This window comes from Danio rerio, chromosome 23 (assembly GCF_049306965.1).
Source record: "Danio rerio strain Tuebingen ecotype United States chromosome 23, GRCz12tu, whole genome shotgun sequence".
In the NCBI taxonomy this organism is placed as follows: domain Eukaryota; kingdom Metazoa; phylum Chordata; class Actinopteri; order Cypriniformes; family Danionidae; genus Danio; species Danio rerio.
Genome location: NC_133198.1, coordinates 27,745,958 through 27,760,000, shown reverse-complemented (window position 1 = coordinate 27,760,000; position 14,043 = coordinate 27,745,958). Strand labels below are relative to the sequence as shown.

Below are 14,043 nucleotides of genomic sequence, written 5' to 3'. Positions count from 1 at the left end.
TGCATCCCAACTGGCACACTATACTGCACTTATGCATGTACTTATGCACTGACACACTCAATAGCATAGTATATATATGTAGTGTCAGCCCAAATGGAACACTAATGGTTTTTACTGAGCGGAAATTCAAATCATTTCCAAGATGACGTTTGCCAGTTGCTAAATTAGTGAAATAAATGACCAAACTACCAAATAATACCTACCATGAGTAAAACGGCATTCACCATCTGGAAGTGGTACAATCACTCTTGTAGGAGAATACGGCTTTCATAATCAAAAATAAATAAAGTAATCCAACATGAGCTCCCAAAAGCTCCGCCCCTTCTGCTATGTGAGCAAAGCTGCGACTGTTGTGTGTGTAAAATGTCCATCATTCCACACTTCATTTTTCCTGTTGAATAAGTGCATCATCCAGGTAATTAAAGTTCACTTATTATTTTTAGTTTTCAGTGGGAACGCACTACATACACTATACTACAAAATGGCGTGGAATAGTGCTTAAGTATGCAATTTGGGATGCACATATAGCTTTTTACTGTGTAGCTACTCTGTATAGCCTCAAATATATGAAACTTACTAGAACATAATGTAAACCTGAGACATCAAGTCTGCTAAATAATCATCACCTGCAACATTCTAAATGAACAGTTGAATTTCGGTTGCTAAGAGAAGGAAGAATCGTGAAACCCCAATCAAGAGCTCTCGATATTGCACTGCTCAGACAGTTTGTGTCCTGTGCAGATTAGAAAATCTATTGACTCTACATAACAAGGCCATTGTTGCATAATTGACATTGACATTATTGTCTTTTGAAATACCATCACTATATTTAACACACTGTGTGCTATACACTGGCTATCATCAGGACAGTAAAATTAAAGAGAGTTAAGGTAAATGCTCTCATTAACACAGGTAATTGACACCTGAAGATGACTGACACATGCTGATTGTATATGTATGGACAGAATAATTGGCTAATTTATGTAACGGCCACTAATAAGAAGTGCTGCCAATCACAACACATTAAGTAACCTCCAAACACAGGTAGTGAGGTCATCTGAGGCTAGTTGATCAGGTCATAACGACAGGCTAGATGAACCCCAACTGCTCCTCGATGAGTCTTATTTCTCTCTGTTTTCGAGATTTACAGCCATTCACAGAGGAGCAATTCAATAAACCTGTGGTTATTGCTTTCATGGCAGGAGGCCGGCTGCCCCTTCAACAAAAGCACACATCCTATTGCACTTGGCAGGAGATTTGAATCACGAACACAGGGCACATCCTTTCAGAACTATCAAAAGGGGTCGTTAACCTAAAAATGAGAATTCGATCATGGTTTACTCACCGTCATGTCATTTCATACATGCATTATGGCCTTTTTTCACACTTTTGAACACAAAAGGCTGTAATTGCCAGGATCTGTTCTTTATACTGCGAAGTAATATTGATTTTCAAGCTCAAGATTTATGAAAAGCACCATAAATAGTTTAAAAAAGTGATTCATTTTGATTATATGCCATATTAAAGTATTTTAAAGCTATGCAAAAGCTTTATGTGTGAGTGAAAACTGCATCATACTGCTGTCAGTTAATTACGTGGTTTAAGTATTTGTTCCAGTGCTAGAAATATGCCATATCTCGTGCTAACAATATTCTAATGTGTAAAATTAATAATAGTTTTAATAATAATCAAAATAATCAAAAACACATGTTTACAGTATTATAGTTAAAGCGTGATAACAACAAATTAAATATTTGTTACAAAATAATAATAGCATTGCTAAAATGTTTCTTACTCTTAAAAAAAAAAATAAAAAAAAAGCTTTATTATAGAAAAAGTAGTATTTGGTTTATTTTTGAGAGAGTAAGAAACATCTAAGAGCTCTGTGATTTGAAGCTCTCTTTCGAAAACAGGGGTTTTCAAACTTTTCAGCCCGCGACCACTAGAATAACAATGCCAGTGACTCGCGACCCCCAAATTCCTAGTAGGTGGTTATAAATATACAAACATTGCGCACACAACAAGAAGCCTATATAAACACAAACATACTGACACCACAAAAAATTGCAACAGTTTAACAACCATTTCATTTTTATAGTCATTTATTAATTTGTTAAATTTAATATTACCCCAAAGGCTGGTAGACATAGTCTTTTCAGCACAAGTCTATTTAATTTATCTATTAATCTAACGTAAACACACCAATCCTATGAGAAATGGTCATTTAAAGGCTGATGGCTTTTCATGAGCATGTTGTTGTTTTTTACTTTTTTACTTTTACTTATGTGGGTTATGGTTAAAATATGGTAATTTTAATAGTTTCATAAAATTGATTTCTTTTATAATGCACGTACCAACCCCCCGTTATAGTCTTGCGACCCGACCCCCCCTTTGAGAACCACTGCTCTAAAAGATCAGAATCACCCGTTCAAATCCTGGTTGAGAAATGACCAAGTAGCCAATGAGTTCTGAGAAATTACCATAATTTTCAAAACATGTTATTGTGCTAATAGAATGATAACACTCCACCAATGTAGAAATTAATGTTAGAAACATGCAAACTACATGCTTACTTATCTTAGAAACATTTTTCATGTTTTATACATGCTAGCAACATGCTAAATTATGTTAAAATGATGATAACTATGCTAGAGACATGCTAATGACATGTTAATTAATAACAGAATGTTAGCAACATGTGAATTTACGTTAGAAGCATTGTTTTTGTTTAGAAAAAACGACTAGCAACATGCTAATTTATGCTAAAATTTATGCCATCTTAAAAACATGCTTACACTATTTTGCTAAACATCCTTACACACTTCAAATACACTGTAATAAAACCATAGTAAATGTTTGTTACTAAATCCATATTATCTGACTTTTCTGAGTAAAACAGTTAAACTTCATTTAAAAGTAGCATTTTATTATGTTTATTTAATGGCAATGTTCACACTGTATACTAATATTTGCATTGTAAAACCCAAAAAGTTCAGGTAACTTACTTCATTTGACTAAACCGATTGCAACAAACCATTTAAGTTCAAAAACTGTACCTAATGAGTAATGTGAACCTAATCCATTTGAGTAAATTAATCAATTTTAGCACAGTAAAACCCAATAAATGAAGAGAACTCAAACCACCTGAGTACTGTAAAACCCAATAAGTTAAGGCAACTCAAACCGTTTGAGGAAAGCTATTACAACAAACCATTTGAGTTAAAAATCTAATCTATATGAGTACTGTGAACTTCCTCCATTTAAATTGAGATAATGAGGTATTTAATTAACTCATTACCTTCAACACTGAGTTCAAAACTCTTTTCAAATGAGTACAATTAACTTTTAGTCCATTTTAAGTTAACTACACTCATTTCATTTGATAAAGTTGACTGTTGGGTTTTACAGTAATGTATCTGTTTACTCAAGTCTTCTTACTTTACAAATATTTTCCTGAGGAATTTTACAAAAAAAAATATGTCAAACTTGCATTTTGCCCATCCATCAAACCACTTTAAAAAGTCCCTACATGATGCTTAACCACAACCTGCAAATAATCACCTTAGAGGGCTAGAGAGACATTAAGCCACAAGTAGGGGAGTCAGGGGATATATCCGTCAGAGAGAGGCTTACTGAGCTCATTTAAAGTGATTAATATTTACACCAGTCTTATCAGAGCTCAGAGGATGACGCTAACATGCTAACTCCAGCACTGTAGGATGGCTAACTTCGCCTTAGTGTTGCACACGCTTACTTTTCAGGGAAACTGGACTGTGTTCAAGTCTAAAAATGGCACTTTCCCAAAGAATTGCGTTTCAACAATTTGCTGTACACAATTGTTTTGTCTTAATAGATCTAAAAGAATCCAGACATGCTTGGATCAATTGTGAAGAAAATGAAGGAGCTTGTTCTCTGGGGAAAGGCTGGATTGTTTTGTGGTGTTGACGTTTAATTAATGGTTTGCGGGAGTGATGCACAGGAGAGTAGTGCTTGTGGCTTGAAGGGTCACAACAGTTAATTGGTCGCTGTGGCTATATCTGTCCACACAGTACTCCTTTAGACTTCGATACGGAGTCACAGACTTATTAAACCCAACCTTCATAGTCAAAATGCCAAACCGCATCCTCAAATACCAATAAATAACTTCTAACAGTGATGTCTAGCCTTTCCCATGTCTGGGAAACTATAGCAAAATGACTAAGATGATTAAGCAAGATGTTTGGATGTGAAGATAAAAAGGTTAATAATGATGCATAATCAACACTACTGCAATGATTAGTCTTTATTGGAGTGTTTTAAATCTATTTTGACATAAAAGGCTATTATGTTATGAAGATTAAAGTTAAATGTTTAAATGTAGCAATTTTGATAATGAATAATATGATTAAGACAATACTCTTATTAAGAGTCTACCCTGTAAACAGCGATTTTTAATTACCCTAATCCGACTAAGATCATAATCGAACTTAACCAAATCAATTAAAGACAGTATGTTGATTTTAGTTACATTATTCAAGTGCAGTACAGACATGTAAACACATTAATCAAACTATTATATTCGTGTAGGATTTTCAACACATTTTGCAACAGTTTGACACTATTCTCTGCACCTACTGAGTTAGTGATGGACCACAGACGCCTGCATCGCCAAATGCCCAGGTTTTTTTCCCCAATATATGGAGTGCAGCATCAAATTCCATAAAAACAACACTCTTCCAGCAGGTCATACTCGCAACCAATATCTAGTTTGTCACGGGGGCACGCATGTTCTTGAATAAAAGTAAAAGTGCCAAACTTCAGTTAAAGTCAACAAATTAAAAATGAAACACCCAAAATTACATGAAAGTCTGGAGGAAATTTGAATAGCATGGTGACACAGTCATCTACCTAAGGGTTCTCCAACCCTGTTCCTGGAGAGCTACCTTCCTGCAGATTTTAGTTGCAACCCTGACCAAACACACATGTTTGTAATTATCAAGTTCTGCTTTAGGTACTATTAATTGGTTCAGGTGTGTTTGATCAGGGTTGGGACTGAATTCTGCAGGAAGGTAGCTCTCCAGAAACAGGGTTGGAGACCCCTGATCTAGCATATTAAAATCAGTTTGAATTACAGGGTTAGGGTCCGGGTCCTAACACCAACCCTAACCCCTAATGACTGCTTTAATTAATGGTTTACAGTCACCGCATTGTTGGTTTACAAAAAAAAAAATAATAAAAATTGTACATTGTAAATTGTACAAACATAATCCTGTTGCACTACTACACTAGATTTTTTGGTTTTATTGTAAAAAGAATGAGAATCTAAAATATTTAATGGCTTTAAATTTAAATTTTATTGACTTTAAAGATAGTGTTAAATTTTTTTCATTATATTCAATTATTTTGTAATTGTAGCAATTTTTACTCATTGATAACTGCCTTTGTGTCAAAATTATAACTGCATCTCATAACTAACTTAGTGTCTTAATTGTGAATTTCATAATTTAATTGTAAATCATAATTTCCAATAATCATGTAATTATCATGGCTAAATATGTCAATATCAATGTCAATATTAATGATTTACCAGCATACCATACAGTACTTTTTTAAATTACATAATTATGACATTCCAAACAATTCCAATCATTACTTTTTATTTTCTAGATTAATTTCTTTATCTCGTAATTTAGAATTTTTATTACAATTCGTATTTAACAAATAGTTATGTTGTGTGTGTGCAAGTGAGTGTGTATGTTGAAAATGCTCTCCTAATGATCTTGACTGCAAATGATACTTATGAGGCACTGTCAGCTCTAATAGCATCTGTCACTGGTACATTATTGCTCAATTACTGTTTTTATCTCCATTATCTGGAACTACTGAATTGAAAAGATGACCTTTATATGAAAACATGTCAATACATCATGCTACATTGATTTGTGTGTGTGTCTGTATGTTTTACAGGAGAGTGTGGACCTTGGGGAGATCATGTTTTCACTCTGCTATCTACCTACTGCAGGCAGATTAACACTCACAGTCATCAAGTGCAGGAACCTGAAGGCCATGGATATTACAGGATATTCAGGTAGTATTTCACATTTCAGAGCTTCACTGCTTTTGAACACCTAAATACAGATGGGAGATTAGAAGGAAAGGATGTTGTAAAATGTGTCATAAGCACTCTGTAAAAGTAGAGAAGTGAATGCCTTTTTAGAATAGTAAAGTGCTTCTTTTTGGTTAATTGTGCATAGTTAATTTAGACTAGCTAATAATATTTAGTTAACATGTCAGATTTATGTAAAGCAAATCTATTTGGGTTTAAACATGCATGTTAATAAATTGCATTGTATGAAATCAAGTAAATTATTTGTCTTAAATATTAAATAACACAATGAAAGATTCTTCACATATTGAAAGCAAGTTCAATCATTCAATTCAATCAAATCAGTCCATCAATGTTTTTATATATTTTTACATGTATTTTTATACATTTTATATATTTGTAAAAACTCTGGATTTTTTACATTAATTTATTTAATAATTAATTAATTAATTAATTAAATAATTAATAAATTAATAAATTAATTACTCACTTTGCAGGTAAATATAGAATGAATTGTCGTACATGTGGATTCAGCTGTTGGAGATACAAAATGTAGTGTTGCAGAGTATGTAGTCATCAAAAAGTCCTATAAGGTAGTGTGCATGTCAGTTTTCATGAGGGGTGCTGGATTTGGATTGAGCACGTTTCAGGTCTAAGTACCCAAGAAAGGATTCTCAGGTAGCAAATAACTTTCCGTTAGAATTGGACCTCATAAATCTGAGCTTTTCCAAGTGGATAAGGGAGGCCATATCCATTAACCAGATTTGAAAGGTAGGAGGTTAAAGAGATTTCCAGTGTTTTAGTATTAGCCGCTTGGCTTGTTGGAGATGTTTTGAAAGGGTGAAGGAGTGTTCTGAACCAAATAGCAAGATCTGTGTCTGGTTGGAAGGGAAATGTTATAGACATTGGAGTATGAATCAAAAATGTTTTCCCAAAAATTCAACAAAGAGGGGCAAAACCAAAACGCAAGAGCTGTGCTGTTCTCTGTAATGTTACACTTGTCTTGCATATGTGAAATAAATTTTAAAAATTTGGTGTAATGTGGTTTTGGTATAGTGCAGGAGATGAATAACTTTAAACTGTATTAACCGGTGCCTACTATTTACCAAACAGGGCCAAACTGTAGTCAGGCTCTTATCCCATAGTTCCTCTAATATTTAAGTTCCAAGTTCATCCTCCCAAGCCAGTTTAAATTTCTCATTAGAAACTGAGACAAAAGTTTCAAACAACCCAGCAAAATTTGAAATAAGATGAGTGGACTGAGTAGGGTTCAGCAAGACATCAAAAAACACGTTTATCAGGGATATATTCAAAAATAAAAACTTTAGATTTCACAAAATGCCTTACTTGCAAGTAACAAAAAATGTGAATGGGGTAGATTAAACTTTTCCCTCAACTGACTGAATAATGCAAATCTATCTTCAACATAGAGGTCCAGGAGGATTTTTACAACAAAATAAACCATTTGCTAATTTGTCCAATTATCATTATCCTTTTCTCCTTTTGAAATTCGGAAGAAATATTATCAGACCACAGAATAAAACAAATACAAAATTTTTAATCTAAATATTAATTATGGCCATTAAATCTTATATCATTTCTTATGTAATGTCCATATGATATTTGACATATACAATGGTCAGGCATTCCTCAGTAAATCATACCCCATGACATGTCCTGAAATATAATTATACGTATTAGTTTTACATCAGTCTCATTTCTCCTTGCCTAGAGGACAACAAGAGTGAAAACTGGCATCGCTGTCCCCTATAATTGCTTCATTTGATTCTACAGCTCTTCTGTTTTCTCATATATGGTTAATGCCAGCTTCCTTCATGTTCTAATCATTGTTTCGTGTTACAAATTGGCTTCTGTTCGATCTGTGCATGTAAACAAAAATTTCCCAGAGGTAAACAGTGGCATCACATAGCGAGCTAAGCCAGAGCATCTGAAGAATGGGCTCTAGTAACACAATTTACTCACACCACCATGTTTTTTTTTTTTATAATGATACAGTGGGTTGCACACCAGACATTTACTATAATCCACTGAAGAGTAAACGTTTTTCATTTGCAGTAAAATTGAATTCGCACACACACTGGATGATATCTATTAAGAAGTGCCCCGAGCAAATTTGGTGTCAGAAGAAGTACTTCTCATCTGATTTGTTCCACCCGAGCTGGAAGTAGTTTATGGCTTACTAATGCACAAGCATAATAGATCAGACAAATGGTGCAATGATGGAGAGGGATGAAATCAGTATGCAGCTCTGATGTCAGAATCAGCGCTCAAGTCATTTCATTAAAGCTCAAAATCTCCACGGCCCCTCATTCACCGTGAATATTAAGGTGCCTCAATGAAGATCCCCAGCATTAATTTCTAATCTTCTCCTCTGGCACTCATCAACTTCAATGTATTGTTAGAGGACTGATTAATTAAAAACAGTGGACTACACAATATGTTTAAAGTTCAGACCGCAACTGTGAAATGAATAAGTGGTAAATGAGCTGAGCTGATGCCATTGTTTTTCTCTGAGCAGATCCCTATGTGAAAGTATCCCTCATTTGTGACGGCAGACGTCTGAAAAAGAAGAAGACCACAACAAAGAAAAACACCCTGAATCCAACGTATAATGAGGCCATTATCTTCGACATCCCTCCTGAGAGTATGGACCAAGTCAGCTTGCACATCTCAGTCATGGATTATGACCTGTAAGTTGCACAAAAATAACAGCCATTTCTCGCTTTTACATTCAAATATAAAGGGATAGTTTAAATCCAGTATTGCTGGTATCACAGCATTTTGTACTGTGAATAACAATTTACACATTGTTTATGAGAATAGCAGTGCTGAGGTCTGAACATACTCAAGTCGAATTTATTATTTGATTAGGGTTAAACAGATGTTCGACTTAATTTGTTTGTTTAATTTCAGCCCAAATAAGTTGTTTGCAAACACTTACCCTAAAAACATTTAGTAAATCCAAATAATCATCTTTGTATAATTTGTATAATCCTCTCAGAAAGAGCCAAAAAATGACAATGGCTGCATCTCAAATTGCACACTTCTTAAGTATGCACTACATTTGCTTTAGAATTTACTACATGACTGTTAGAAAAGTATGTTCTACATAGTATGAATGTGAGTAGTACACTCAAAAAATTACTTTTGCTGCTTGTTCAAGTTTTTTTGGACAACTTAATTGTTTTGACTTCAATCCACTTGAATTGTAGAAACAATTAAGTTAACTTAATCAATTTGTGTTGGGAAACATGAAAGAATTGTGTGGAACCCAGCATTTTTCACGGTGAGTAAATGGAACTCCAACGTACATCCGCTATTTGCCATTATGTGACCTACCTGTGTCAGTTGTGTTGCTTCACTCCCCTTTATGAATTCTCTCACGTGACATCTTGGGATATCGTAGCATCCATCAGATGCATACTTCAGAATCTTACTGGAAGTAGTAGGTCATCTGGGTACGTCTCGCATACCGTTTTTGAATACTATGAATTCGGACATATTCGGCTTGCATGTTGTTTTTAACATACCCCAGTGGGGAAAATAAGTATTAAATATTCTATGTTTGGTCCAGGGAATAATATTACTAAAGTAGCTGGTGACATGGAATTGAACCAGATTTTGGTAAAAACCCAAACAATACAAACATAAAAATAAAATTAATAAAAAAAAAAAATCTGAAAATTTTTTTATGTGTAATAACAATGAAAAGATACAAGGAGAAAGTACTGAACTTCTGAAAACTAATTCTTTATAATAAAGCTTTTTTTAAGCTGAAAGTAGCTTAAAGACACCTCTAATATGGAAAATAGACTTCATTCATTCATACATTCATTCACTTGTCAGCTTAGTCCCTTTATTAATCCGGGGTCGCCACAGCGGAATTAACCGCCAACTTATCCAGCAAGTTTTTACGCTTCGGATGCCCTCCCAGCCGTAATCCATCTCTGGGAAACATCCACACACACATTCACACTCATACACTACGGACAATTTAGCCTACCCAATTCACCTGTACCGCATGTCTTTGGACTGTGGGGGAAACCGGAGCACCTGGAGGAAACCCACGCGAAGGCAGGGAGAACATGCAAACTCCACACAGAAACGCCAACTGAGCCAAGGTTCGAACCAGCGATCCAGCGACCTTCTTGCTGTAAGGCGACAGCACTACCTACTGCGCCACTGCCTCGCCAAAATAGACTTCAACAGAGTGTAAAAATCTTGATGGTCCTGCGGGTCTTGTCTGTCAAATCTGATCTTAAATTTGTATTTTCTGTTGTATTCAAGTCAGGTGATTGGCTGGGCCATTCATACAGCTTAATTTTCTTTCTCTGAAACCATTTGAGAGTTTCCTTGGCTGTGTTTTGGATCATTGTTTTGCTGAAATGTCCACCCTGGTTTCATAATCATCATCTTGATAATGTGGGTGTTAGACTGAAGCAGTTAATGCTAAATTACAATGATGAAGGGCAGAGGATTGCCACTACTGAGACATTTCAGCTGCTGTCTGGGCTTTCATTGCCTTTCTACACCTTCCTTTTTTTCATGTGTTCAATACTTTTTTCCTGCATCATTTCATTTTATTACACATAACGAAATATATAAACTAACTTTTTGTTTTGTTTTGTTGCATATATGGATTTCTTTGGCTGTTACCAACATCTGGTGAAAACTCCAAGTCAACAGCACCTTTAGAAATATGTTTTCTGTGGAAAATGGTGATGTGTTAAATACTTCTTTTCCCCACTGTATATAGTATGGAAGTATGTGATTTTTGACGCAGCCAATGTAAAAAAAAAAACAGTTTTTGTAAAAAAACTAAATTTCTTGAAAATATAAATAGATGCATTGTTTGTCAAGACAGGAAAATATTTGGTCGAGACACAGCTACTGCATAGTGCAATAGATATATTTCTTAGTTAATGAATTCACTGAAAATTAAGCTAACTTTTCAGACCTCATTATGAAGTGTGGCTAAGAGTTTAAAGTTTTCTTTAAATGTTAATGCTTTATGCCTCAATCTTTTAATTTCATGCAGGAAAACATTTAAAAAAGAGAGAGAAAAATTAATAACAAAACTTAACAATGTTAACAATTAGCACAATTATTGTGCTAAAATCTACCTGTACATGAGACTCAATGCATGCAACCCAGACTAGGAGATAATAATATATTGTGAATTTAACAACCTGTACAAGATGTATCAGAATATCAGGAACAGCAGATGTCAGAATGATCACACAGTACATGGACTTACAATGAGAAGGAAGAGGAAAAAGGTCATGTGTCAAAGCATTCAGCACTCACCTTTTTACAGATGGGTAACTTGTCCAAAAAAAAAACAAAAAAAAAACAGGGATACATTTTAGTCATCTCAAACAGTCTGTTTGTTTGTGATACAGAGAGCGTCTAGTCAAGGACACACACACTTATTATATGTCAGGGACTGCTTTTTCTAAACTAGGTTCACAAAAGGACTCACGTAAAGTTCAAAACCACTGAGGTAAATGCATGTTGATTTCTGTATCCTGTGGCCCTTCAGCTATTCTCATACTAAATATACATATATTTACACTCTCAAACAATGCTGCAAAACCATAATATTATCTTTTAGAGAAATGCTTTCAGCTTATGCAGACTCGCACATAGACTAATGGTGAACAGTATATCTGAAAATCAAAAATAACTTTTATCGTATTCCACAGCAAACCGTTGTTGATTTTATTTCAGTGTGGGCCATAATGAGATAATCGGTGTGTGTCGTTTGGGCTGTGGTGCTGAAGGTTTGGGCCGAGACCACTGGAATGAGATGCTTGCGTACCCCCGTAAGCCCATTGCACACTGGCACCCCCTGCTGGAGTCCAAGAAAACAGAAAAAGAGGTGAGTAAGCTCCCTCCAGCAAATGCAAACACAAATGTAATGGGTGGAGGATAGAATATCTCTCTGAATTAGTGTTTCTATATTACTAAGAACTAGATTTCCATATGCAAATTGGTTTGCCAGAATTCATTTCTGACCAGTTGCCAATCTCTTTTGGTAAATATTCAGATCCCTCCAGTCACAGCCTCAAACTTGTGCTGATGAATAATGCATGAGCGGAATATGTCAACGCTGATTTTAATTCACATACTGAAATTCTGTCCTCTTTTCTGACCGGTGGTCAAGAGTTAATCATGAGGCGGAAATAATAAATTTGGCCTATTGCGAATGTTAGGTCACATTTTGCTCTCTTTGTTGATTATTATTATGTTTTTGTTCTGATTTAAAATAATAATATGTTGTTTTAATATACTGTCTCTCTATTTTGAACAAGCTTACATCAATTATTTACTATTAATTAGAAGAAATAAACCTGGGCATCTAAATGATATATATTTGTGCTTTCAGTTCTGCTATTGTTATCATGTTAAAAACCACTATAAATTAAATGTGTGTTCTAATTAAGTCAAGCATTGCTCGCAGTGTTAGCCTTTTAAGCTGAATAAATTGGTGTACTAAAGCATTTTTCATTTTGAAATGCAAATAATTCCTTAGAAGCATGATAAAAGTCAGGTTGGTGATTAATATGCGGTTATGATGATCTTTTTCTAATCCTTTTTATGAAATATGAACTTAACCTTACATCAAAAAAGAAAAATGAAAAGGGGCAGGGCTTGATTTCATCCATTTGGATTTGATTGGATCCTTGTGGTTAGTCTGATATGAGTGACAGGTTGTTCTGCCCTCATGCCAGTCATGAGAGAAGAGATATCTTTACAAAAGATACATGTTAGAGATGACAAGAACAAATGCATTAAAATAATGATGATGACTTTTATTGTGCTCAATGTTGTATTTCTATTCAACATTTTTCGACAATTGTCTTTTATTTATGGCATTATTCCCTGGTAAATTGTGGCTGACTACGCTGATATATGTATTCAACACTTCATAGTCGTGTGGCTGTTTCTAATCCCCTCTATAAATAAAATGGCCTTGACCTTAAATGATGGTGTGTACTCGGGTCAGAAATGAACTTTTTCATTAAGGGGCATTGTTTGCGCAAGGTATTGATTTCAAGGGGCTTTTTCTTTTTTTTTTTTTACCTTTGCAAGGGCTTTTATTATTACCTTATGCACTTTTATTTCAAGTACATAAAGTGAACAATTTAAATTACTTTATTAAGAAATCTAGAAAATGTTTGTCAGTAAATTATATCAACATTGTTGGTACCGTTATTGTTGATTATTATAAGAACAATTATTAATGTTGATGGACATACTACATATTAGTTCTGTTGAACACAAAATGCAAACTTTTAAAGCCTCATGTATGCAGTTTGCTTGAGTAAGGGATATATACTGAATTAAAAAAAATTTGCCCTCCTGTGAATTATTTAGTCTTTTCAAATATTTCCTTAGCCCTGTTTAGCAGAAAGATTTATATATATATATATATATATATATATATATATATATATATATATATATATATATATATATATATATATATATATACATTTTGATACATAATAGTTTGAATGACATATTTCTAATAAATATTTTATTTGCCATGACGGCACTATATAATATTCTACTAGTTATTTTGCACAAGTAGTATTCAGCTTAAAGTGTTATTTAAGGGCCTAACTAGGCAAGCTGGGTTAATTAGGCAAGTCATTGGACAACAGTGGTTTATTTAGCATCCAATTAAAAATGATATATTCGAGGTCACCTATTTTACCACTTTTTCAAGATTTTAGATAAGTCTTTGGTGTCTCCAGAATGTGTCTGTAAAGTTTTAGCTCAAAATAAATCAGATTATTTATTATACATTTCTGAAAATCTGAATTTTGATCTGATATGACTGTGGACACACTTTCCTATCTAATAGCATCCAAGAGTTGATTTTGCATTATAGGTGCCCTTTAAGGGTCTTGTAATATTGACCTTAGCAG

General features: G+C 34.2%; 1 protein-coding gene across 6 annotated transcripts in view; it reads left to right on the top strand.

Annotated features, from left to right (window-relative positions):
* The window catches only part of syt6a (synaptotagmin VIa), a 126,806-nt gene that overhangs the window by 109,078 nt on the left and 3,685 nt on the right, over positions 1-14,043 (top strand). For all 6 annotated transcript variants that reach the window (XM_017353709.4, XM_073939010.1, XM_073939011.1 and 3 more), the window contains 3 exons: positions 5,947-6,067; positions 8,625-8,796; positions 11,837-11,987. In XM_017353709.4, coding sequence (XP_017209198.1) covers positions 5,947-6,067; positions 8,625-8,796; positions 11,837-11,987 — 444 coding nt within the window. The remainder of the gene's footprint in view (positions 1-5,946; positions 6,068-8,624; positions 8,797-11,836; positions 11,988-14,043) is intronic.